This window comes from Nomascus leucogenys, chromosome 3 (genome assembly GCF_006542625.1).
Source record: "Nomascus leucogenys isolate Asia chromosome 3, Asia_NLE_v1, whole genome shotgun sequence".
In the NCBI taxonomy this organism is placed as follows: domain Eukaryota; kingdom Metazoa; phylum Chordata; class Mammalia; order Primates; family Hylobatidae; genus Nomascus; species Nomascus leucogenys.
The window spans coordinates 111,976,966-112,004,909 of NC_044383.1; the positions used below are offsets into that span (position 1 = coordinate 111,976,966).

Consider the following 27,944-nt stretch of genomic DNA (forward strand, 5'->3'; position numbering starts at 1 on the left):
CCTACTTCAGCCTTTTTATTATTTTTCTATATTAATTTTAAATTTAAAAATGCCTATCAAACAAAATGCAAAACAATTAATTTGTTTTCCCACATTAAAGATTAATCAAAGACACATAAATTATAAGAAATCCTAAAAGGTAAAAAATAACCAGTGCTGAAACAGTAAAAACAGTTGGCATTTTTAGTGGTGTATTCAGCATCATTGTGATATAAATAGATATATTATTTATCATAGTCTAAAAAGCATTATTAAAGATTTAAATAAATGTGTGTAATTTCTTTTAGACATTTTGAAGTAATGGCTTTTTCCCCAAAAATATCCATTACTACCATTCTGAATCATTAATGATGCAAAACTATGATCAAAATAAAACAAAAAAATTCAGACACATATATACTACATATTACATATAACAACGATAGTATCATATAAATCTTAGACACCATTCCTACAAACATTGAGGCTCAATTCTCCACTAAATCATTTACTGGTGGTAAGATATATTCTGATGAGAAGCCATCAAGTTTCTTATTCACCATGTAGTACAGGAATCAGACTGAGCTCAATTTGGGGTTGTCTCTTCATCAGATTATACTGAGTAACTTAGCCCCAGATGTCAGCGTGCCACTGAGTATGCAGTATGCTGAATTAATCATAAAAATTAATACCTTTAGTATTCAAGCAGCTCATACCACTCACAAATTTCTCTTTAACAAAGAAAGGCATGCATTTCACACATGGGTAGGAAATCTAGCAGAAGTATACATAGGACCAGCTAGCACCACACTGCTGACTTTTCATCAGCAATGAATACATGCCGAGAAGCCACTTCCCACTTTTCCTATTTCCATACCGCCCCCATATGCCAACCTGTGTTCAGATGATCACTTTTACTCAACACTTCACCTCCCACAAAGCAATAGTGTGCAAGGTTTATATAATTAATGTTTGTGCAGGGCTATTAAAGCCTTGTCTGAAAGATGCCTTTGAAGAGGAAAGGATTGTTGATACTATGATGTCCTGGATTTGTTATCCTTATCAAGACTGTTTCTATGAGGAAAAGCTACAGCAATGATAGATGGAACCACTTTTATTCAGCACAGTTACAGGTGGCAAAACACTGCTGCAGGACTCAGGCAAGAACGTGGCCCAGGGCAACATCAACATATGTCCTATCAATCACTAGGTACCATACTTTATAGACCAGAGATAATGTTAATTCTATCCTGCTTACAGTATGCTCTGTACTAGAAAAGTTTGAGGTGCCTTGCAAGCACTATAATTCAGTGAAGCATGAAATGAAAGCTACACATAGGAAAGTTAAGGCATTATGAAAATTTAAGACATTATCTTCATTCAGCCATTAATCCAAGCAGGGTTGACATTTGGTGCTAGAAAATCTTTCCTCTATACTACTGTTGTTATCATTTAGGAAAGAAAGAAAAAGGAAATCGATCTTCGTCGCATATAAACAATGAACTATATACTGCCAGGAGTTTCACATTTAACTTATTTGATCTTTAAAACAACTCAGTGAGGTATATTTTTTAGTTGAGGAAACCAAGACTCAGAGAGAAAAATTAATATGGCTTAGATAACACAGGCTACTTAGTGACAGGGCCATGAATTTAACCCAGGTCTCTATGATTCCAAAACCAATGCTTTTCCCACTATATATACAAAGCAGAAGAACTAATATTACCCATCTAAGTTTCTTTCTTCTAGGATTTTATCTTTACCTTTAAAAAGAACAGAAGTTCTATAACTCATATTTCCAAATAAATTATTCTAGAAATATCCATGAATCTGTCTCATGCCATGCCAACCCTCATTTCTCTTTCCCATCCCTGATCTGTGGACTGCAATATAGAACTTAGCATTTGGTTACCTACAGGAAGATTTCATCTTAAAATAGTACCTTATTTACACCTACCCACTGCCAATCACACATGCAAACCACCTCCCATTTCCACCATCAATGAGGTCACTAATATCAGTATTATGGTAGGAATTCCAAAATAAAATAAAATCAATGGCTTCATTAGTGAAAATAAAAACAATTTCTGGAAAAAAAAAAAAACAGGAATGCCTTAAGATAGCATGTATGGGCAGCCAATGCAAGAAGCTGGCCCTCAATTCAAAAATATGTTACCCATGTGTAGACTAAAATTTTAAAAGATACTTTATTATACTATTGGAATTCTACAAAATAGAAAATAATTTAAATTCACAAACATCTTTTTCCTAAAATACACATTTCACCAAGAGGGCTAGGAGGATGTAACATTCACAACCTAGGGACAATTCGTTCAGCTTGTTTCTTCCCAGTACCTCTATGAGATCAATTGCACTGAAGGAATGTCTATTTTTACTACAATAACAAAGGTGGAAGTCAATAATTTTGAAGCATGGGGTAGCTTCAGAGGAGGAGAGGTTCAGGGATCGGGTACAAGGCTTGGCTTGGGCCAGGATAAAAGTACTCAGTATTAACAACCTGAGTAGCATTACTAGATTGTAATAGAGATAGAAAGGGACATGAAAGGATGTTAAGAAGAAATTAGGGGATTTGGGAGAGTTTCAACAAAATTATTCTAAAGTTGTTCCAAGGGATGTCCTTAACAGCGGAATAGATTAACAAAATGTGGTATATATACAATGGAATATTTTTCAGCCACAAAAATAAATGAAGTTCTGATACATGCTACAGCATGGATGAATCTTGGAAACATTATGCTAAATGAAAAAAGCCAGACCTAAAAAGGACAAATATCGTATCGTTCTACTTCTGTGAAATATCTAGAATTGGCAAATTGGTAGAGACAGAAAGTATACTACAGGTTACCAGGGGCTTGACAGAATGAATAATGGGAAGTTACTGCTTAATGGGTACAGAGTTTCTGTTTGGGGGTGACAAAAAAATCTTAGAAATAGATAGTAGTGGTGGTTGTAGAATATTGTGAGTATAATTAATGCCATTGAATTGTACATTCAAAAAATGGTCAAAATAGCAAATGTATATATATTATACCACAATAAAAATATTTTTTAATGCAAGAGACAAGTCAAGGCAAAATTCTAAAAGTAAGAGGAATGAAGATAGCCCTTGCCTTACTATTAAAATACATTGTTTTAAAATTACAATAATTCAAACAGATGCTGACACAGATACAGAGAAACAAATGAATGGAATTAAATAGTAAGTCTTTAAGCAGACCCAGCTCTACACATGAATTTGGTATATAATGAAGCAGACATTTAAATCAGTGAAAAAGTCATGCATGGGCATCAACAGTTGATACTGACACAACCATCCATTTGAAGGAGCAGCTGCTTCATGAGGATAGGAATTCTGCCTGTGTCATGCACCAATTATTCCCCAGGCAAAAGCATGATACCTGGTACATTGTACACATGCAGTTAATGTTTTCTTGAATTAATGGACTAAAAATAACTCTTATATCACAAAATATACCAAAGTAAATTCTAAAGTTTTTTTAAGTGGGAAAAAATATTAAAACATGATAAACTTCGGGATGGGGGGAGGTGGGAGGGATAACATTAGGAGATATACCTAATGTAAATGACAAGTTAACGGGTGTAGCACACCAACATGCCACATGTATACATATGTAACAAACCTGCACGTTGTGCACATGTACCCTAGAACTTAAAGTATAATTAAAAAAACAGATAAACTTCATAAATTAGAATATAAAAATTTCAACATGTGCATATCAAAAAGTTCATAATAAGTTTTTAAACAGCAAACTGAAATAAATACATATGTAAATTTGTGATATATGAGGCAAACATTAAGTGCCTTGATTTAAAATGACCACTTTTAACTCACTAATAACAAGACAATTATTTCAAAAACATTAAGTATACTAATAGTCAAAAAAGTATAAATAGCCAATAAAAACTATGAAAACAATGTCTAACATCATTAATAGTAAGAAAAAACTAAAATTAAAATGATAGATCCTATTTCACTTATCAGGCTGGCAACTATCAAACTATCAAGTATTGATGACGATTCAGAGAAACGAGTACTCTCACTTTGCTGGCAGAGATATAAGTTAGTCAACCGTTACGAAAGGTAGTTTGGCAGAAAATATCAAAACTTGTTTAAAATGTGAACACCATTTGGTCACCTCACTTTATTTCTAATAATTTAGACTTAAAATAATCTAAAACATGTATAATTTTTTAACCTATAAGATTTCTTCAGCACATTTCTTCAGTACACAATAGAAAAAATGTAAACATTTAAATGCCCAATAATAACGAATAATTAAGTAAATGTATGATACATTCATACCAAGGATTACTACATTATCAGGGGAGAAAATGATGTTATAAAAGAATATTTAATGAGATGGAATGTCTATCTCATTAAATGTCCAAGCAAGTTACAAAACAGTATTAGGCAAAATGATCTCATATTTTGTGAAAAGGAAAAAAAATCATAAAAGCTGGAAGGAAAATCAATGAAATACTAACAGTAACTGCCTCTGGTTATCAATTGAGTGGCAATTTAAATGTTCTTATTATTGCTAACATGGTTTACTAATTTTTCTGTATTTAACATGTATTGATATTATGATAGAAAAGAAATAAAAGATGCTTTTAATTTTAATGAGGAAACAAAAAATAATAGGCAAGTTTGTCCTCTGTTCTTGGGAGTCAGGATTAATCAGCTATATCGCCAGGCATGGTGCCTCACACCTGTAATCCCAGCACTTTGGGAGGCCAAGGCAGGCAGATCACCTGAGGTCAGGAATTCGAGACCAGTCTGGCTAACGTGTTGAAACCCCATTCCTACTAAAAATACAAAATTAGCCGGGCATGGTGGTGAGAGGTGACAGCGTGCTGGCAGTCCTCACAGCCCTCGGCGCCTCCTCTGCCTGGACTCCCACTTTGGCGGCACTTGAGGAACCCTTCAGCCCACCACTGCACTGTGGGAGCCCTTTTCTGGGCTGGCCAAGGCAGGAGCCGGCTCCCTCAGCTTGCAGGGAGGTGTGGAGGGAGAGGCACCAGTGGGAACTGGGGCTGCGCGCAGTGCTTGCGGGCCAGCTGGAGTTCCGGGTGGGCGGGGGCTTGGCGGGCCCCTCACTCAGAGCAGCCGGCAGGCCCTGCCAGCCCCGGGCAATGAGGGGCTTAGCACCCAGGCCAGCGGCTGCGGAGGGTATACTGGGTCCCCCAGCAGTGCCAGCCCACCAGCGCTGTGCTCAATTTCTCACCCGGCCTTAGCTGCCTTCCCACGGGGCAGGGCTCGGGACCTGCAGCCCGCCATGCCTGAGCCTCCCACCCGCTCCATGGGCTCCTGTGCAGCCCGAGCCTCCCCAACGAGCGCCACCCCCTGCTCCACGGCGCCCAGTCCCATTGACCACCCAAGGGCTGAGGAGTGCGAGCGCACGGCGCAGGACTGGCAGGCAGCTCCACCTGCAGCCCCAGTGCAGGATCCACTGGGTGAAGCCATCTGGGCTCCTGAGTCTGGTGGAGATGTGGAGAACCTTTATGTCTAGCTCAGGGATTGTAAATACACCAATCAGCACCCTGTGTCTAGCTCAGGGTCTGTGAATGCACCAACCGACACTCTGTATCTAGCTGCTCTGGTGGGGCCTTGGAGAACCTTTGTGTCTAGCTCAAGGATTGTAAATATACCAATCGGCACTCTGTATCTAGCTCAAGGTTTGCAAACACACCAATCAGCACCCTGTGTCTAGCTCAGAGTTTGTGAGTGCACCAATTGACACTCTGCATCTAGCTGCTCTGGTGGGGCCTTGGAGAACCTTCGTGTCAATACTCTGTATCTAACTGAACTGATGGGGACGTGCAGAACCTTTATGTCTAGCTCAGGGATTGTAAACACACCAATCAGCACCCTGTCAAAACAGACCACTGGGCTCTACCAATCAGCAGGACGTGGGTGGGGCCAGATAAGAGAATAAAAGCAGGCTGCCCGAGCCAGCAGTGGCAACCCAGTCAGGTCCCTTTCCACACTGTGGAAGCTTTGTTCTTTTGCTCTTTGCAATAAATCTTGCTACTGCTCACTCTTGGGGTCCATGCTGCTTTTATGAGCTGTAACACTCACCGCGAAGGTCTGCAGCTTCACTCCTGAAGCCAGTGAGACCACGAGCCCACCAGGAGGAACAAACAACTCCAGACGCGCCGCCTTAAGGGCTGTAACACTCACTGAGAAGGTCTGCAGCTTCACTTCTGAGCCAGCGAGACCACGAACCCACCAGAAGGAAGAAACTCCGAACACATCCAAACATCAGAAGGAACAAACTCCGGACACGCCGCCTTTAGAACTGTAACACTCACCGCGAGGGTCCGCGGCTTCATTCTTGAAGTCAGTGAGACCAAGAACCCACCAATTCCGGACACAGTGGCGTGCGCCTGTAATCCCAGCTACTTGGGAGGCTGAGGCAGGAGAATCACTTGAACCTGGGAGGCGGAGGGTGCAGTAAGCCAAGATCACGACATTGCACTCCAGCTTGGGCAACAAGGGCAAAACTCCATCTAAAAAAAGAAAAAAAAAAAAAACGTCAGCTATATCTGTCTCTTTCCATATGTCAAACTAGTTTTAAAGCATTATTTTATTTGAGCTTTACTCTATTGTTAGGTATCATTAAACTCTTGGATGAGGTCTAGATTTCAGAAAAAGTAGCACACTCAAGGGCATGCAGCTAGTGACAGCTGAATATGACTGGCCCCCCTGGTATCTGATTCCAAAGCGCATGTTCTTTCTTTATTATTTCCATAGGTTTCTGGGGAACAGATGGTGTTTGGTCACATGAATCAGTTCTTTAGTGGTGATTTCTGAGATTTTGGTGTACACATCAGCAGAGCAATATATACTTTATCCAATGTGTAGCATTTTCCTGGGGTTTATTGTGGAGTAGTTAGGCTTTATGAGAAGAGACCCCAAAAACTAACTGCCACATATCACATAGTTTCTGTGAAAAAATGTTTGGCGCTCTAAACACCACACTTATAAATGGCCATTGGGAAGCAATTTTTTCTTAACCTATGTGTTGCTTCTGACTGTTTACACTGTTTATGTCTGTGTCACATGCATTATCATTCTTGGAGGCAATATCCAGTAATGGGTAGGAGCACAGGCTCATAGTTAGATTCCCTTGGTGGAACTGACTCTAACCTTTAATACCAATAAACTACTTACCTTCACTGGGTCTGATTCACCAGTAAAATAAAGGTAATGACTGTACCTACCTTAGGTTGTTCTAGTGAGGATTAAATAAATTAATCTACATGGTGCTTTGTGGATTTAAAAAGTGTCAGACACATAGCAAGCACTAGATAAAGGGGATCTATGATGATCATTATTAATGTATTCGCTAGATATTAAATCCCCCCAAGGGCAATAATCGCATGTTATATTGCTTTTGAATTCCCTAAAGAGCTCAATAAATGGCTGATCAATGGATAAAGCTGGAAGTAAGGTAATTTCTGACAAGAATTTCTCAGTGCTGCAAAATACTCTCTCTAATTCAATGAGAATGCTCCCTGATTAACTTGTATTGACTAACAGAGGCCTTATTTTTATCTTATTTTTTCATATCTATGAAAGGGGTACTTAAAATTACCATTTAAGGCTGTCTTGCATTTCCTTATTAAACATGACTTTAATTATTGATTGAATATTCAATATTTAAATGCAAGTTACTTCCATTTCAACAAGGCCTTTCAGGGAAGGGCGTAACTTTATGTGACTAAAAATAGTTAAATGACACCTGAGTTTTAAAATCCTTGAACGTTTATTTATGGCACCCTGTAGAAAGATAACAGTAACCTAGTTCTTTCAATAAGAAAGTAGCAGGAAAGAATCATGGCTCAATCTTTCACTGAAAGTATTTAATCTGAGTAAGTCCAAGATACCTAGCAGTGTTAATGTACTATGTGTTACTTTGAAGTGAGTGAAACTGAAAATCTCACTTTAGAAAGTTCTCTTAATCACTGAGAATATAACCGTGTTCTGATTTTAATTATGACATGGTGGATTTTAAAACAAATCTGTAAAAACTGATGTGCAAGTCCTGGCATAATTATTTGAATACTCCACCAAGTAGGCAGTGTACATGTTTTTTTTTTCATATAAATTGGGTCGTATTAAATAAACCCAAGCAACCCAATTAAAAGCAATGAGCTTCCCAAGTGCTGAGCCAACAGTCCTACCTGACAATGCTATTCTAATGGCCAAATGACTTGCACTGAGAAACAAAAAATATCAAAAATTCCATTTACCAATGCAAATTGTTCTGGAATTTTTCTTTTACTGTAATGTTTTCAATTTGATTTAGTGACCACTAGAAGAAGAAAGAAACTTGACTAGATTGAACAAGCATATCTAATGAATTAATAGCTCTGAACCTGTCACTTCTCTGAAAAACCTCCGGTGGCTCTCAAATAACTTCAAGAAGATACCCTGCTAAGAACGCAAGCTCCTCCATGATTTGCCTATAGCCTAATTCATTTTCCCAAGACAACTCTCTCCCACTCTTTCCTTCCATTCCCCTCATTCCAACTAAGAATAATCCATCTTTCCCTAAGAATCACATGCACTCTTCAGCTTCTGTGTCTCTTTGTAAATGCTGGTCCCTCTCCAAGAAAGTCTACTTACAATTGTAGCTATTTGGTATATCCTTCAAGGCCCTGTTCAATGCCACTTTTCCCCTTAACCCCGTAACTGCACCAAAGAACAGATAAGATGTTAGATACCTATAAAGTTTTAAGAACAATAGAAAGATATTCCAATAAATGTAATATCTAAGTAAAAATAGTGTGTTTGTTATATAAATGGAGCTTGGCGACAAAAATCCTTGGGCCACCCCCAGCCCTCCAACAGGATTGCTGCCTCTAATTCTATACAAAAAGTTTGGAGCTATCACTGCTGAACTCTCCTTTAAAAAGGAATCTTCTCTCTCTTTGTGCCGATAGCATGTAGTCTGCTATTTACTTTGGCCTTGAATACATCTTATCTTGTCTAACAGTTGTTTGTTTAGACTCCCATATTATTTTCCCTGCTATTTCCTGAGCAGGAATTAAATCTTGTTCACCAGGTACCACCACACTACTTAGCAGACAGTATTGCTCAACGTAGGTAGGTGTTCAATATTTTAGTGGCATGGAAATGAGAATGAATGAAGAGAGGTATAGTCTGAAAAATCAAGCCATGATTAATGAAAATTAGTCTTATTACTTTCAAGTGCACACACTAACAGTTTGTCAGTGATCTCTGTCCATAGCTCTTTGGTTTCATTTTCTGATCATTTCTCCCACAGTTCTGTTTAAGTAGTCCCCACTATGTATTAGTTCTCAAACTACATTTTTGAATAAGAACAAAGTGTTCATTATCAAATTAAAGAATGGACATTCTTTTTCCAATTCACATTGCACAGAAATAAATTTATGATTAAAACTTTAAAATTTGAATTGAACCTTTTTCATCTCAACTAGAATCTATGCTCACAAGTATACTATCTAATTTAGCAATATTTCATGGGTCCATGCAAAGAGGACATGATTTTTCAGGTGTACCACCTGAACATCAGAGAAAATCATTCTCCCAACCCTTTAGTATAAAAATCTTATTTCCATCACACCAAGAGGTTTAAAATACTAGTCTGTTTTTCTAAAGGTCTACATTTTAAAAACTGCATAAAAAAACTTATTTAAAACATAGACAATAGAATAGACAAAACATAAGGATTTCAGTATCTAAAATAAAATAAACTGAAATAAAGTGAATGCAATTTTCAAAAATAGAGAAAATATGCAAATACATATAATATATAAACTCTATTTTGCAAATGGTGGTTTAATTACAAAATGCAGCATTTTCCTCTCTGACTTGAACTACTGTCTTCTGACAGATATTACCCTAGACCTTCATATACTAACAAGCCATGTTAATTATAAAACCGTTCATTATTTTCTGCCTTTTACATCTATAGGCAAACAGACAAGTATATACCCACATACATCATTTATATTTGTCTTCTATTTTCTATTCATATTTTGTCTTTCATTTTCAGGCTTTATTAATGTTCCCATTACAACTGTTATTCTAGCAAAATCCTGCTAGCCAGCCTTGACAAGTAAATCCTGCAGCGCCGTGAGTTTTGATACATGATTCAATAATGACCTAGGATTCTCAGATTAAAAGTGCTATGGAAATGTACAGTGTCGCTTTCTTCCATATTCAAGGCACAGTACACTGCCCTTCTCCACTGAGCAGTTGAGCATGGTTGTTCTCTGTTAAGCAGCATGACATTTGGTTTCCAAAGAGATTGTGTTGCCCTAATGAATACTGCAATTCCTCAACAAACTATTCGTTTTTTTCAAGTATTCATGTCCCAGAAATGTAAGGAGCTACTATTCAAGACCAAAATTGGTCTCTAAAAATTTTCAATCCAATATTCTCAATATACTAATATATTATTAAATTATTTTGAAGGCTAAATCCAGAAAAATCTAGTCAAATTCTTCTCTAGTAGAATCAATCCAGTCTCGTCTAGGAAAAAAAACTGCTATGTTTCTGTTTCTTGTAAAGTATATATTTCAATAAGTTTGAAAAATATGGAGGTCTAAAAATAGATTGTATTTTTTTCCACAGTAAATCTAAAATTAGCAAGTTCTTATTTCCAATCTATGAAAGTTTTTTCCCCAGAAAGTCACCTGCCAATTTAAAAATAATCAGATAAGGGCAAAAATGTTCACACATCTAATAAAAATATTTTAATAAAAGTGTTGAGAAAATATAGATGTTATTTGCAGTCTAGTGGAAAAGACATTTAGCCTTAAATATTTCCACAGCATTTGATATTTCAGAAACCTGTGGAGCCTCTTCTTTTCTTTCACTTTTATAAAATAATGTCAAACAAGCAGATCCAGGAATCTTTGATTTAATTTTTTTTTCTGACACTGAAAGAAGAAACTTTCTTACAGAGAATCCATATTTTTGGAACTCTGTGAGACAGTGGTTTTATTAATGTCAATTAATCTTGACAGCTTAGTAGATGGTTTATACAGCTATTAGAAGATATACTATTGTCTTCATTTATGCATAATGTAAATGCTATTATTCATGTTATAATTAACAGAGATACATGAGAATTTCAGACAAAATAATTATTTTAAATAATTAAATTATTTGAAGTCCATGAACAAGGCAGGCATGAAGTTCTTTTAGAATTCAGTGACTGAGTAATAACTTTCTTTTTTGAAAAACTGTGCTTTCTCTTTTCTCATTATGAAAGTTAGAAAACTCACTGTGCTTCTCTTCTGACTTGGCCACCAGGAAGCTCAATGTTGAACTAAGTCTCATTCACAGTAAGTATTCCTTCCCATATGAAGGCATATTCTCTTCATCTTTTCATAGCTTTTTAATGCATGGTTGCTTACTTCTATTTTATTATTCCAATGAGTGTAAATTCTACATATACATGTAAAGAAGCAGAGAGTTCATTAATTTTAACAAGAAATTAATCTGAAACCATTTATTGTACCCCTACTGTGTGCTGGGCATTTTTCTAGGGGATGGGAATGTAGTTTATTAAAATAATATTTTCATAAGAGAAGTGAATATGTTTCACCGTATCCTTAAGAGAGGGGGGAAATCTGCCAATCAAACCAACTTCAAGAAAATGGAAATTTAATAAAATTTCCTTAAAGGCAAAGCCTGCCAACATCAATTTAACTCCCACAAAAAGTTAAGCTAATACACTGAATGTTCTCACTGTTGCTTACTGGCGTACGGAAAACTAGTTACTTGCTATACTCCCCTCTTCTCAAGGGTCCTGCAATAAAACTAGTCTTTATCCTGAGGCATGCTAAGCACTAATAACACCATAAAATAAAAGCTTTTAAATAAACTGCCCCTCAACAACAGTTTTAAAGATCAGTTTAAACATTCTAACTTTCAAGAGAGAGAGCTTTGGGTCATAGATTGCCTACCTTGAAGCTTCTGCTGTAACGAGTAAGTCGCACTTACTGGGGCAAGCCAAGAAATACAATGCATTTTGTGTGGCTGACTGGGCAAGAAAAATTAACTAGTAAAGCAGCTCCCTTTCAGGGATGACTTCAAGGTTGGTGGGCCTAAATTTGCACTTGCTTTCAGCTTTGTTTTGCTTTACTGGCTTGCAAATATGTGTCACACAGTGACCCTAGGTTGGCCTGCCTGCTGCCAGCCTGATGTTGGAAAAGGTATTGAAATGTACAAGGATCTTGCCCTTGGCCTCCACTCCTAGGGTGCAGCATTCTCACACATTTTAAGGCGTTACCAGCTCACAAAAGCCTTGTAGTCAGGGAAGGCAGCCCAACAAGGCTGCCCACAGATACACACGTGTTTGTCACCTGCCCCAGCAATTGCAAATAGGATAGCTCTTCTCAAGGCAACCTGTTTGTCCTCCCTTTGAAAGAGAAGGCTGTGTAAATAATTATATTTCAGATGGGGCAAAATACTGGAATTTTCCATTTGGACTATGCTCTTAAGCATCTCAGACTAACACAAAGTTTTCTAAATAACAGAGATGCCCTTATTTCACTGAGAAACCAAGCTAAAACTTTTAAATGGTGTCACGTCTTGGTGACTTTCTAAGCCCATCAAATACCTGAGTGGCCAACGTTTTTTAAGTAGCTGCAAGCAGCATCTCAAAGGATTTAGAGAAGCAACAAATAACAAAGTGTGACAGTCGGTCTTGGAAAACCAGAGGGCTCTAATGAAGCAAAAAGCAGATCAAGAGGAATAAAAAAAAAATCCCGGTTCGTTCCAAAAAAGTTTTACAATTATAGCAAAGCAATCATTTCATCGGTTTGTGCAACAAAATTCAAAATCTGTGGGGCAAGATAATACTTGGCCAACATCGCCAAATTTATCAATACGGGTGTAAAAACTGTAACTTTTTATTAAATGAGTGTGAAAAGAGTCGGGGAGGAGGAACAGGACCACTAAATCTGGTATTTCCAGATTTCTGCATTCAACATCTCACTCCTATGCCATTAAGTTAAATAACATTTAGCACAAAACACAGGCTAGACCACCAATTTCGGGAAGGCGTCTGAGTCTTCCCTTCTCCATTCCCTTTAGATCTGCCATCCTGGCCTTTCTTTCCTAATGGCATCTCTTTTCTAATAAAGTCCCTCGTATCTTTTGGTGTAATTAACTCATGGTACAAATCCTTCATAAAGGAAGAAAGGAAAGAACCGCGGTTTGCTCTACGCGCGGACATCTTTTCTTCCTAAGCCTTCCCTTTTCGCTGAAAAGGTTGTCGCAGAAGGGTGGGGAGGCTTGAAATTCCGCCGTTCCCTCATTCTTTCTCTTTTCTTTCTCTCCACATACGCCTCCCCTACACCTCCCCACCCCACTCCCCACCTCCAATCCACTACCGTATTTAAGTCGGCGGGGGCGCTTTAAAGGGTTTCCTGTGTTTCTGTCTCTCTGACCCGAAACGCACTTTCGGTTATAGACAGACAAGGCGCTCAACCAAGGGACAGGCAATGGAATAAATAGCTGAGGAGAATAAACGACCTAATGGAGAAATCTCGTGCTGCCTAATTGCTATTGTGTTTTGCAGATAAATAAGCATATTATTTTGATAGCGTTCAAAACCCTGAGCTCTCTTGCCCTGTGCATTCTTCTTAACAGACTTCTATGGCGCTTACTATATACCAGGCGCTGTTTTAAATGCTTTTAAAATACCACCTTCTTTGCTTAAAAAATATTTTAACAGATTTAAAATTCCGTGTGTGCTTTCGAACTTCCCTGCTATACTCTTCTTTATACATAGTACAGCAGTTAAGTCTTCAAAGACAAATTGAAAAAAAACTTTAACCAGTTGCTACTTAATTGCCAGCAAATCGTTTCCCTCTTTGCAATTTTTCGCAATCATAATTAAATACACTAGTATAGTGGCAAAGAACTGTTAGATTTTTTTTTTTAAGTGATGATCTCAGGTTTTGCCTCAGGCGTTTGGACGCGCCCGCTAATTGCTCGTGTGGCAAACATTAATTGCACCTGTAGGCATTTGAATTCAGAAAAACGTGCAGCCCTCACGGAAAGTTGTGACGGTTGAGCTTGCGCCTGGCGGGCCGCGGCGCGTTCACCTGCGGCCGGGAGGTACTGGCCCAGGGCGCTCGGGCCGGGAGGTGGTAGGCGACCAGCGCGCGTCAGGCTCGTCACCCGCTGGATTGCGGGGCGGCAGTGGGGAAAGGGTCTGGGTCCTGGCCCGCCCTCGTGCAGCCGACCGGAGGCCCCGAACCCCGCGCCGACCCAGCACCCGCCCTGAGGCCGACAGGGGAGCTGGGGTTCACCGACCCCCGCGGCCCCGCAGTCGGGCGCGGACCCCATCCAGCCCCACCTGGCCCCGCCGAGTGTGTGCTTTGCCTGGGGTTAAGTTTCAGAAGCCAAGATGGAACGATTCGAGTTTCTATTCACACGGTTATTGAAGGCATGGCGGTGGGGACCACGCAAAAGAGATGAGAGTGTAGGGGGAAAGGACTTTCTGTTCTAATAAGGGCTTAGCACGCTGGCCGCAGGTAATCCGCGCCGACCGGCCTCCTTCCTGCTCTCCCCTGGGCCAAACCCCGCCAGGGTCCCGTCTTTTCCAGTCGCGTCCTTTCCTCTTCTCCCCGCCCCACGCCGGGCTTGTCAAAGGGACGCCCTGGGCCGGTCCCCAGGAAGCTATGAATCCGTCCGTGACGGAGGGCTGTGGGGATGGACAGACGGCCCTTTCTCAGAGGCTCTCTCCACTACTGACCAAGCGGCCCTGCCAACGTGTGGTTTCCGGCTGGACCCCAACCCAGCCGCCGCCGGTCTCCTGGCACCGCCGCGCCGGAGCGGGCGAGCGGACCCCGGCGCCCCCGGCGCCCCTGGCTGGGTCTCGCTCAGTCCCTGCCCTCGCAGATGCACAGCGGGGTGGCCAGTTCAAAAGTCCTACATAACTTGGAGAGAACCAGCAGCTAGAAAACATGTTTTGAACACACAGCTTGAATTTTATACAACCCACGTTGTCCAAGGCACGAACTGTGTTGGACACGAATTCATACTTTAGAAACCAAATCTAATTTCCAAGCGCCAATCTTCACGTCCCGGACTCTAACACTGCGGCTGCGAGTGCATACACCAGGGGGACTGGAGGGAGACTGGAGGCAATTATCTGGATAATCCAAGCCCGAAAAACTCGAACTTGAAAATATACGATTATGTCCTGAAATGCCCGCGTCATTGGTCTAGTCTTTCCTACCATCAGAGCTGACACAGCTCCAGTCCACGGGCTTCTCCGCGGGGTCTACGATCCACAGTCCCTGGGGGCCGAAGACCCAATGGAAGTAACTGATTGCAAATTGGAAATCGTAACGTGGCCGACCGACCTGATTGGGAAAACTCGCGTCCTTATATGAAACAGCCCCGAGGCAGCGGAAGTAGCCTCAGGAGTGTCAGATTCAAAAGCAATTTTGATTTAAGGTTTTCAAAAGCCCCAGAGGGCAAATGTGACCGCTCGGGTCAGCCAGTCAGCAGTTTGAGTCCAGACAGTGGACCACCGAGAGGGGCGGCCGAGGAGCCGAGGCGCCTCCCGACGTCACACGCGGCTGCTCGCACTTAGCCACGCGCTCGGGGTTATTCTTTACACTCAGGACTGAAACTTCGCCCGCGAGACCGCGGGGCGCGGAGGAGGGCCGAAACCCAAGGTCCAGGGCCCGCCCCCGCCGCGCCCGCGTTGACGCCTGCGCGCTCCCTCCGCAGGGGTTAGCAAGATTGCGCTCACTCTCGCCCTGGCTGCTCCCCGCCAGCTCGCTGCGCTGGGGTACCAGGTCCGCGGCCGCGTTCCCACGCCTCGGCCGGAGCCTTGCGGCGGGCATTGGCGAGCGCGGCCCCGCCCCCTGGCCCAGCCAATCGCGGGCCACGCCGACCAGCGAGGGGGCGGTGCCGGGCGGGCGGCCTGGGCCGGTGCGCGGGGGCGGGTGAGTTGGCCCCACCCGCTGGGGGGGGCGTGGCCGGCGCCGGCTCTTGCGGCCCAGCAGAGTTGCGGCGTGGGAAAGAGCCGCTAGGAGCAGATCGCGCCGCCGCCGGAGCCGCGCCTGCCCAGGCCCGGGGAGGGAGGAGGCGGGCGCCAGGGTGCTGCGCCCCGCTCGGCGTCCGAGCTTCCGGCCGGGCCGCGCCACGCGCGGTCTTCGCCGGGATGAAGCGCCCCTGCGAGGAGACGACCTCCGAGAGCGACATGGACGAGACCATCGACGTGGGGAGCGAGAACAATTACTCGGGGTGAGCGCGGGCTCCGCGGGAGCGGCCCGCAGCTCGGGAGTTTGGGGTAGCTTTGTGCACGCGTGGCTCCCTGAAAATCCGAAGGCTCGTCTCCGCAGCATCTGGGTGGAGGGAGAAAGTTTTGCCTGAGAAAGTTTGAGTGGTGGGCGCTCGCAGAGCGTTGAGTTGGGATGGGGCAAGGGATGTGGATTTTCACCGTAGGGATGGAGTGGCCAGGATGGGAGACGCCACTGAAAGGCAGAGCGCAGGAGTTGCCGAGGGAGGGTCCTGGCTGTCACAGTTGGGCGCGCGAACGGCAGCGTCTGGGCGACAGGCGATGTCCCAGCCACTGAAACCGTATTTGAGGGCACTTTCAAAATAGATCAGGAGAAAATAAAAACAATTTGATTTTTGATTTTTAGAGATACCAAAATCACAACTTGATTTTTGGAGGAATTAAAGCAACCTGCGATGTCAAGGCTAAGTAGGTTGAACTTTGCAGATTGACCGCCTGTGACTTGGCTAATGCAAGAGTGAGTGACAGATGTAAGCATCGGAAAGGGCATCATTTCTTTGACTGCTTGTTCTCAAGTCTGGAAGAGATCGGCGTCGTAATCACAGAAGCCAGACCTCCACTTTCCTGTGACAGAGGGAGATTACCGAGGCATTTTAGAGCCAAGGCGGGTCAAATGATAATTGCTTCTAATTGGCATCCCCAGAAGCACCTTAATTATTTATCTGCAGCTGTCACTCAAAGAGGGAAATTCTTGCTACCTTTGGAAAACTGGTTTTCTTTCATATTGTTATTCTAATACATACAAAGCAAAGCTAAAATCTGCAAGAGCAAAGATATTTACACGAAACCAACGGTTTAAGTATCTAATCATTAAAGTGTTGTTGTGCCGTCTTTAAAAATGAGGTCTGAAAAACAGAAGCTATCATGTGAAAGGTGAAACCCGTAAAGAAGGAGTGAAAATGAGGGGGACAGGTAATTCAGAAATAAGATCCAGAAGTGAGAAGGTGAGGTAATAGCAACCTGGTGTGTGCAGCATTTCTAAAATGAAAGAGAACAAATAACAGGAACCTGGGGAATTTGAGAACACAAAGAAGCGTAGTATCCATGAATTATGAAAAGAAACCGATACAAACTAAAAGGATTGTAAAAATTGTGTGACCAAATAATACTTTGATTGAACTTTCAATATAAAAATATATTTTCATTAGTAAATCCAAGGTGAATTGCAGCTTCTGGAGATTTAAGCTTAGACTAAAGTCTGAGACACACCTACAGTTTCATTTTCAAAGTAAAACATTCACCAAGTAATGAGTTTTAATTTTCCTATCAGTGGCATATTTAGGGCATATTTTTGGAAGATTAGTATGCAAAACATCAAGTTTGCCAATTTTTTCCTGTTGCAATATATGACTAACTGAAGTTTTGAAACAGTAAGATAACTTCTATTTATTTTAAAGTTTGCAACTAGAGACAAGAGTTTGACGTATGACGACTGCACATCTGTTTGATAGTGGTGCTTAACATAACCCTGATTTGAAAAAGTGACATTATTTTGTTCAGTGTGCCTGACAGGAGGGAAAAGGAAAGCTATTTGAAATTAGTTGACTTTAAAATATATGAGTGGAACTAGGAAATGCTAATATCTAACTTCTCAGCCTAACTGCCTGTAATTATTTCACTGGGAGACTTTCAAGTAAAAATTCTGGGACATTTTGGCCAATGGGTTAGCATCTGGATTACAAATTAAGGCGTAATTTTTACCTGAAAAGGGACAGCCGGGCTGAAAGCAAAGTCTGTTAAGAGTGAAACAAGAACTAAGAATAAAATAACACAGACTCGAACTGTGGAATCACACTTAATATTTAATGGGTGCCACAAGTACCCAGAAGAAACTATTGTTATGTTAATGCAGCACCTGACATACTCTTCTTATTTCATAGGCAAAGTACTAGCTCTGTGATTAGATTGAATTCTCCAACAACAACATCTCAGATTATGGCAAGAAAGAAAAGGAGAGGGGTATGTGATTTTTCCCCCTTTTTATTTCATGTAACTCATACTAATGTGTAACAGTTACATTTTCTCATTTGAGTAATTTTATCATTTGTGAATTCATAAACTTTTGTTGTTTGCTTCTTTTGGATAGATTATAGAGAAAAGGCGTCGGGATCGGATAAATAACAGTTTATCTGAGTTGAGAAGACTTGTGCCAACTGCTTTTGAAAAACAAGTAAGCTATCCCCTCCCCAGAATCCCCCCACCCACCCTCACCCCCCCAAAAAAAAGCTCAAACAATCTGATTCGCTCATCTGGGAATGTGGGTTCTTGTTAAAGCTCATTAAAATAATGGTGTATGTGCCCTGATCTGGCACAGAGCAGCTATTTCAATAAAATGCTTTGTTGTGGCAAAACTATTAAAAACATAATCCATCATGAAGTTGAAAAACATTTCCATTCTTGAGCTTATTTTCCCCTTAAGGGCAACAGTGTTCATGCTTTCTCTGTTCTTTCTACGAATACCAGTAGTGGTTTTATTTAAAACTGTGCTGTATACCATATCCTTCAAAAAAAAAAACAACATTTTTTTCTCAAAATTTTTTTATAATGTAATCTTTTTAATTAGAAAACAATCAGAGCCCAAGAAGTAACATCTCTAGCTCTATTTCCTAAATGATAATACCAATAAAATTTATTTACCAAGCCATTTGCTTTCATTTCTAATCCCTGGGGGTTGGTAGAATGCCATTTAATTTGGGGCATCTTTTTAGAAGTTTGGTAAAAATGAAATTAATCATAAATGCCCCTTTTCATAGTTCACCTATTCCTTTACCAAAAAAGAAAGAAAGAAAGAAAAAGATTTTGCACACTTAGAAAAGCACAAAGCCAAATGTTTAAATCTTTTGTGGTTTTAGAAGTCATGGCTCTCCCCCTGCCGCAATGGTTAATGACACAGATTTCTAAGAGCATCTTTCAAAGGATATGGCAGCATGTCCTTGTTGAAAATACTTTCAATTTAATTCCAATAAGACAACAGTTGTTTGTTTATTCCATTTTGTTTGTTTACTTCATGAATCTGCAAACATTATAAAACAAGCCCTACGAAGTCCTTGGAAATTATCCAGAAAGTGCAGTTTCAATTATTAGTGACTTTACTGAATCTACTTGTACCATTTTCATGGAAAAATTAAACACTGACCAAATGCAAAACATAATATGCTACTGATTATACATTTTTAAGACAAAAAAGACACCCAATCTATATGCAGAGACTGTGTTTGATAAACTAAAAATAATGTGGAAATTGTAGTTTTGATTAGTAGCATTTCCAGTGCCAATAGGCTTCAAGTGAAAATGTCAGTAATCGATGTTTTTAAAATTTGAGAGTCCTGAAATGTCTGCAGTTATGAGGAGAAGTCTGTTTGATTTTTTTTTCTTGGTTCGTTAGATTTTTTTTTTCTTAAATGTTGACTTAAACCTTAAAAGCAAACGTCAGTTGTTTGGCAGTTAGTTACCATAAACACAAGCTTTCCCATTTGCAGAGCTTGGCTACCAACCCTAGTGAGTTGGCCCTGTCACAATATGATTAGAAAAGTGTTCTTTAGAGCAGTTAAGTAACTCTGGCACTCTCACTGTACGTGGTGCTGATAATTTTTACAAAACAAGTAAAGCATAGGGACCTGAAATAAACCTTAGTGTCCTTAAAAAAGAAAAAAAGAGAACATATTGGTAATTATTTAGCTCTTCCAGGAAATGAGAAGCCACCCACAGTCCCCGAGACAGTTGGAAATGGCACATTTGTATTTCAATTGGTTACCAGAGGTTTTCTTATTCTGAAAGCAGGGACATAAAAATATATTTGCAAGACAATTTTATTAAGAACTATTTTAAAAGGTTCAAAAATCCTTAAGCATTTATGATGCTTCCTAAGTAAGCAGTAAATTATTGCTTCTTGTTTGTGAGCTTAGAAATTCACAGTGACACCTGCTGGTAATTATTGGGGAAGAAAACCTTAAAAGTCTTCCTTTTTAAAATTTTTGGATCTGCTTGAAATGCAGATCCAATTATATTGTTCTAGTGTGAATACCTTATTTCAGGACTTAGTAGGCCTGTGAAAGGACTTATTGGAGTTTTCTAGTTTAAAAATATTTAACAATCAATTGCTAAAATCCTATCTCCTTATCTTCTGGAGTTGTTATGCAACTCCTCTAGACTTTGGATTTATAGAAGACTATTGATGCCCCATAATAAAACATATTATTAACCAAGATACAGATTGAATGCAAAGTTTGAGATTTTCACAACTGAAATCGTTTTGCTGTGGTGATCTTAGGAGAATAATTATTCTTATGATTTTAAAAAGTCATTTATTCTAGTTTCTTTTAGACTTTAAAAGTTAAAATGGCAACTACTTGTCATTAGGTATGACATTAATTAGTGCTTTCATGTAAAGTTTGGAAAGAATTCGAAGTTTTCTGTGAAAAAATAAAAGTTGGAATTGTATTGTCTAGTGAGAGGGAAATTGAAGCCATAATGCTAAATTCAGTGTATAATGTTTCAAATTAGTTTCTGTAGGACATATGATAATTTATTTATTTATTTATGAAGGGATCTGCAAAGTTAGAAAAAGCTGAAATATTGCAAATGACAGTGGATCATTTGAAGATGCTTCAGGCAACAGGGGGTAAAGGTAAGTAGATGACTTCATTTTTTTTTTTTTTGCCTTTTTTACCTTTCTCTTTTCATGTTATTCCCCGTAATATTGTAAGGAAGTCATAGCTGAACAGTTCTTTAACAAGCTGAGATAGGAGGCCCCAGATTAAAGCCGTGGAAATCAATGCTAATGGCAGGATTGAACTCGTGGGAAAGAACTTCTGGAACAAAAGAAGCACTTGACCCTGGGCTTGTGTTTGCTTTCATAATACTGTGGGAGTAAAGCTTCATTCACAGCAGCCTGGTCAGAGATTTGTTTAGGACTTAAGAAGCGCATGCTGGAATCTGTACAGAAAGAACAAAAAACAAACACACAAACATCCAAACATAAACAGGAGGTTAGAGGCAACCCTTTTCTCCTCCTTCTGCTTCTTTCTTCCTACTTCTTCTCCTCCTCCGTCTTCATTAAATGAAGACTAAGACTGAAAATAATTCAGCTATTCCAAAGGAAGTGACTCGAGTTATTTTCATTATTGTTTTCAGATTTTGCTTGGTCTTGAATTTAGACCAAACAGAACAGTTGAAGTGCAGGTAGGAAGTCTCTACACTAGAAGCCATTAATGGAGCAGAGTCATTCTTGGGGAAAGCAAACAGAAGCAGGCACTCCAGGTCCAGGGCCCTAGAGATGTGTCCTCTGTACTGGATAGTGACTTAGGAATTGTCGAGGTGGTGAGAGAGGATCTCTCATCTCATGCTAAAAACAGCCTTGAGATCCTAGTTCACTCAGATTTTATTATCCCACTTACACATCACAACTCAGACTTGATTTTGTCCCTCTGAATCTTTTTCATCCTTCAAAGAATCCTTTGATATTCACCTTAGCCAAAGGTGTTATTCAGTATATTTAACAACTGAATAAGGAGAAGGTATCAGAAGGATTTAAGGGCTCCAACTAAATCCTGGAGGCCTCCCTGTGCTCAGCATTAACCTTTTACTACACAGTATATGGGTCCTAGATCAGGGCAGAGGCAGGACATTGGAGGGAAGCAACTGTTACCAATATTGAACTCCTGTATGGCCATACCATTGAGGATCTCTAGAACATCAGCCCTGATCTTAACCATCTTTTTCCTGTGTCTAGTAGGGAGGGAGGGTAACCATTGTACAGAGAAGCCCCAATGGGTTGACTTTTCCCAGATTGTACCTTCTCAAGGAACCATCCTGAATGATGGCATGAAATGCAAACATTCTTACATAATAGAAAAGATAACTGGATTAAATCACAGAAGCCAATGATCCAGCCTAGCTTGACCACTGCTGTGCCTCTGACCTAAGAAAAAAGTCTGGGCTGCACTTTGAGGGCTACACTAGCAGCATGAGTGCCAAAGGCCCCTGCAGCTCCATGATTCTGTCTCTACAACTGCTACCTCAGGGTGTTAGGACACTGATTGAATTAGTCATGCTACAAGAAAATTTGTTTGATTGCTTTACTTCCCTTAGCATTGTTAGCCACAAGTCTAAGTTTTCTTATCGGGGTTTCAAATATTTGGCATGAGCTGTACTTCTAAAGAGTAATATTGTTCTTAGGCTTTGTTATAAAAACTAAGTTCCATCTTGGTTGCTATTCTTGGCCACCTGGACAGTCCTAAAATTTGTCCCAGAATAGTTTGTGAACAGATATTTCCAAGTAGGCTCCATACACGTCGCCTGACTGTCAGGTCATTGAAGAGGTCGTTGCACTGGAGAATGGCCTTCAAGAAGGGAGCTGGCGGCCCGGCGTGGTGGCTCATGCCTGTAATCCCAGTACTTTGGGAGGCCAAGGTGGGCGGATCACCTGAGGTCCAGAGTTTGAGACCAGCCTGACCAACATGGAGAAATCCCGTTTCTACTAAAAATACAAAATTAGCTGGGCATGGTGGTGCATGCCTGTAATCCCAGCTACTCAGGAGGCTGAGGCAGGAGAATTGCTTGAACCCGGAGGCAGAGGTTGTGGTGAGCCGAGATCGTGCCATTGCACTCCAGCCTGGGCAACAAGAGTGAAACTCCATCTCAAAAAAAATTAAAAAATTAAAAAAAGATGGGAGCTGGCCGTTTGGGTTAACATTGTAAAAGAATACCAACTGCCTCATAGTGCAGTGGTGAAGGACGTCGCATCTGTAGCTGGATTGCCTGATTTCAAATCCTGGTTCTGCCATTGATTAGCTCTGTGACTTTGGGTAAATTGCTGACCCCCTGGGAGCTGGTCCAGTTTTATCATCTGTAAAAAGAGGACAGTTGTATTATCTATACTATATAACTCATAAGGCTGTTACAAGTTAATTCACTTAAGGCCGATAGAATAGTGCTGGCATAGAGGGAGTGGTATGGACATGTATGTTACTGTTGGCCCAAGATCCATTCACAAAAGGGAGCTACTTATCATCATTTCCCTCTGAAGTCCACAATGGGATAGGAATTGCATAATTTATATTCCTTTAACATACAACAGAGAGCTCAGCCATATATGACAACATAGCAGGCAAACCACAAATTTCAATTACTTCATGACCAGTAATGAAAATTCTTAGAAGCTCTTGAGGCTCCAATTCTGTTAGTTCATTCTTTATAGGCTGTCTTGGTATGACAATAGTATCTAGAGAGGATTTAGTAGAATAACCTAAGTTTCGAAATCCCTCTGGATTTCTGGACTCTGTCTATTCTATTCATTACCGCCGTCTTTCTCTCATGGGAGTCAGAAGTCTGCAAAGCCCTACAGAACCCTGAGGACCAAAATGTGAAATCTTTCCAAGAATACCTCTTCTTCAGGAATAGCTTTTCATCCTAATCCAAGAGGCTCTGTTTGTTAACTATGTCAGAGTCCTGGGATGATAACTATTTTTGCTGCTGATCTTCCATATTTCATGATATATATTCTCTTGGTATCAGCTTTGTACTGTTGTTTCTGTTTTAGTAGTGTATATATTTGCCACAAATATCTTTTGGGGACTTCCAAATCGTTGGAAGTTTAGCTTTAGGACTCTAATATATGTGACTACTATCTCCAAAGTTCTTTGATTACAGATTAAGATAGTCAAATTTTTAATAGCTGATGAATAAACAGGTAATGCTTTGATCAGCAAAAACATAGATAATGTAAATGCTTTAGATAAAAATAACTGCTGGGTGTGGTGGCTCACACCTGTAATCCCAGCACTTCGGGAAGCCGAGGCAGAAGGATTGCTTGAGTTCAGGAGTTATAGACCAGTCTGAGCAACATAGTGAGATCTTGTCTGTACTAAAAGTCAAACAGATTAGCCAAGCGTGGTGGCACATGCCTGTAGTCCAAGCTACTCAGGAGGCTGAGGCAGGAAGATCCCTTAAACCCGGGAGATGGAGCCTGCAGTGAGCTGTGATCGGGCCACTGCACTCCAGCCTGGATGACAGAGTGAGACCCTGTCTCAAAGATAAATAAATAAATAACCTTGTTTGAATGTGATATTTCTTATTCATGTATATGCACATCCCCTAATCACTTCTCAGCCTTTTGGCTAAGATCAAGTGTAGTATGTATATACACATCCCCAAAATGAATAGACCAAACTTTTGATTTGGAAATTACTTTTTAAAAAGTCATAAATGAAAAATAATCTGTTTGTATATACCAGACATCACTCATTCAAAGTGGGCAACATTTCCCCAAATGTCTGATTATTATTGTGCCCTACATGGGCACTCCAATAATTAGACATTATTATTTTCTATTCCAATGTATTATCTTCAGACAGAGACTCTGATAAATGTGACCAAGCTCTAGCCATTTTTATGGTAGTAACCATAGGTATAGGAGTACATGCATATACACTGACAAAATTAATATACATTTTTTTCTTGGGTGTATGCTAGAAAAATGTAAGGACATATATTTGAATTTCAGAAAAACTAGGTGTTAACATATAGTATTTTCATATTAGGAACTTAGCCTTATATTACTGACAGAAAAATAAGATCCTCAAGTAAGAAACCAAATTTTTTTTTAAAAACTCATTTTGTTTTCGTTAAATTTTTTATACAAAGTTATGACAAGATGGTTTCACTTTGTTGATAAAAAACATTGTTAGTCAAGAAGCAGTTATGAATTTATTGTGATTCTAGCACATTTCTAAAGTCCTCAAGCTGCTAAGATGCACTTGGCATCTCTGTTAAAATGCCAAGAGAGTAAAGATGTTTCAGATAAGCCCTTTAATCTCCAACTCATGTGACAGAGACAGACAGACTGGAACTCTGTATTTCCATGAAAAAGTTTCCTGGGGAATTTCACTATCCCACAGTACCAAGGGGGAGACCCCATTTCTTTCTCTGGAAGTGTTTGAAACGCGGATGTTCTTAATTTTTGTCCCCACTGTGATATTTCGCTGCAAGAACAACTGTAGCATATTGCATTGCCAGAGTTGTCACACATGTGAGTGGCAAAGTATACTTTCTTAACTTCTGCAAAAAATTAAAACCATGAATAGCTGGCAATATTTCCAGAAAGGATTATCGTTCCACTTCAGTCTTCTGAAGGACAGAGTGGAACATCAGTGGGTGGTTATTTTTAACTATACCATTTTCTCACCCCTACCTTACCCCCATCTCTCTCCTGTTCCCTACTTTGCTCAAACCCACTTTTAGGCTACTTTGACGCACACGCTCTTGCCATGGACTTCATGAGCATAGGATTCCGGGAGTGCCTAACAGAAGTTGCGCGGTACCTGAGCTCCGTGGAAGGCCTGGACTCCTCGGATCCACTGCGAGTGCGGCTTGTGTCTCATCTCAGCACTTGCGCCACCCAGCGGGAGGCGGCGGCCATGACATCCTCCATGGCCCACCACCATCATCCGCTCCACCCGCATCACTGGGCCGCCGCCTTCCACCACCTGCCCGCAGCCCTGCTCCAGCCCAACGGCCTCCATGCCTCAGAGTCAACCCCTTGTCGCCTCTCCACAACTTCAGAAGTGCCTCCTGCCCACGGCTCTGCTCTCCTCACGGCCACGTTTGCCCACGCGGATTCAGCCCTCCGAATGCCATCCACGGGCAGCGTCGCCCCCTGCGTGCCACCTCTCTCCACCTCTCTCTTGTCCCTCTCTGCCACCGTCCACGCCGCAGCCGCAGCAGCCACTGCGGCTGCACACAGCTTCCCTCTGTCCTTCGCGGGGGCATTCCCCATGCTCCCCCCAAACGCAGCAGCAGCAGTGGCCGCGGCCACAGCCATCAGCCCGCCCTTGTCAGTATCAGCCACGTCCAGTCCTCAGCAGACCAGCAGTGGAACAAACAGTAAACCTTACCGACCCTGGGGGACAGAAGTTGGAGCTTTTTAAATTTTTCTTGAACTTCTTGCAATAGTAACTGAATGTCCTCCATTTCAGAGTCAGCTTAAAACCTCTGCACCCTGAAGGTAGCCATACAGATGCCGACAGATCCACAAAGGAACAATAAAGCTATTTGAGACACAAACCTCACGAGTGGAAATGTGGTATTCTCTTTTTTCTCTCTCCCTTTTTTGTTTGGTTTAAGGCAGCTCGGTAGCTGACATCAGCAACTTTTGAAAACTTCACACTTGTTACCATTTAGAAGTTTCCTGGAAAATATATGGACCGTACCATCCAGCAGTGCATCAGCATGTCTGAATTGGGGAAGTAAAATGCCCTGACTGAATTCTCTTGAGACTAGATGGGACATACGTATATATAGAGAGAGTGAGAGAGTCCTGTTTCATAAGTGCCTGAGCTTAGGAAGTTTTCTTCTGGATATATAACATTGCACAAGGGAAGACGAGTGTGGAGGACAGGTTAAGAAAGGAAAGGGACAGAAGTCTTGCAATAGGCTGCAGACATTTTAATACCATGCCAGAGAAGAGTACTCTGCTGAAACTAACAGGTTTTATTGGTCAAAATGACTGCTGAAAATAATTTTCAAGTGGAAAGATCTAGTTTTATGTTAGTTTGCCTTTTTTGTACAGACATGCCAAGAGGTGACATTTAGCAGTGCATTGGTATAAGCAATTATTTCATCAGTTCTCAGATTAACAAGCATTTCTGCTCTGCCTGCAAGCCCCCAGGCACTTTTTTTTGGATGGCTCAAAATATGGTGCTTCTTTATATAAACCTTACATTTATAAAGTGCACCTATGAGCAGTTGCCTACCATGTGCCCACCAGAGGCTATTTAATTCATGCCAACTTGAAAACTCTCCAGTTTCTGGTAGGAGTTTGGTTTAACTTATTCAGTTTCATTAGGACTATTTTTATATATTTATCCTCTTCATTTTCTCCTAATAATGCAACATCTATTCTTGTCACCCTTTGGGAGAAGTTACATTTCTGGAGGTGATGAAGCAAGGAGGGAGCACTGGGAAGAGAAAAGCTACAATTTTTAAAGCTCTTTGTCAAGTTAGTGATTGCATTTGATCCCAAAGCAAGATGAATGTATGCAATGGGATGTACATAAGTTATTTTTGCCCATGCCTAAACTAGTGCTATGTAATGGGGTTGTGGTTTTGTTTTTTCGATTTCGTTTAATGACAAAATAATCTCTTAATATGCTGAAATCAAGCACGTGAGAGTTTATGTTTAAAAGATAAGAGACACAGCATGTATTATGCACTTCATTTCTCTACTGTGTGGAGAAAGCAATAAACATTATGAGAATGTTAAACATTATGCAAAATTATACTTTTAAATATTTGTTTTAAAATTACTGTACCTAGTCTTTTTTGCATTACTTTGTAACCTTTTTCTATGCAAGAGTCTTTACATATCACTAATTAAATGAAGTCCTTTTTGACTATTTTTTATGTGGATGAGTTGCTTCGCAGAAAAGTTTTCTTCCACTTTCTATGTGGAAAGTCGACATGAATTTCAAGAGGTCTTTATTTACTAACAATCCAAGCTATGGCTTTTCTTTATGTCTTTCAAAATCATTTGATATAATTCACAGCTTGCCTGAAAATAACATTTATCCGAGCTTGTAAACTAAGCATAGGCAGTAA

General features: G+C 40.6%; 1 protein-coding gene and 1 pseudogene across 1 annotated transcript; both read left to right on the top strand.

Moving 5' to 3' along the window:
• Positions 1-16,001: 16,001 nt before the first annotated feature.
• On the top strand, positions 16,002-27,742 carry HEY2 (hes related family bHLH transcription factor with YRPW motif 2). Its single transcript, XM_003255663.3, has 5 exons — positions 16,002-16,294; positions 18,230-18,308; positions 18,436-18,519; positions 20,895-20,976; positions 25,590-27,742. Exons 1-5 carry the CDS (start codon positions 16,212-16,214, stop codon positions 26,273-26,275), a joined length of 1,014 nt encoding a protein of 337 aa, XP_003255711.1. The 5' UTR covers positions 16,002-16,211; the 3' UTR covers positions 26,276-27,742.
• On the top strand, positions 24,447-24,542 carry LOC115834616 (annotated as a pseudogene).
• Positions 27,743-27,944: the final 202 nt, after the last annotated feature.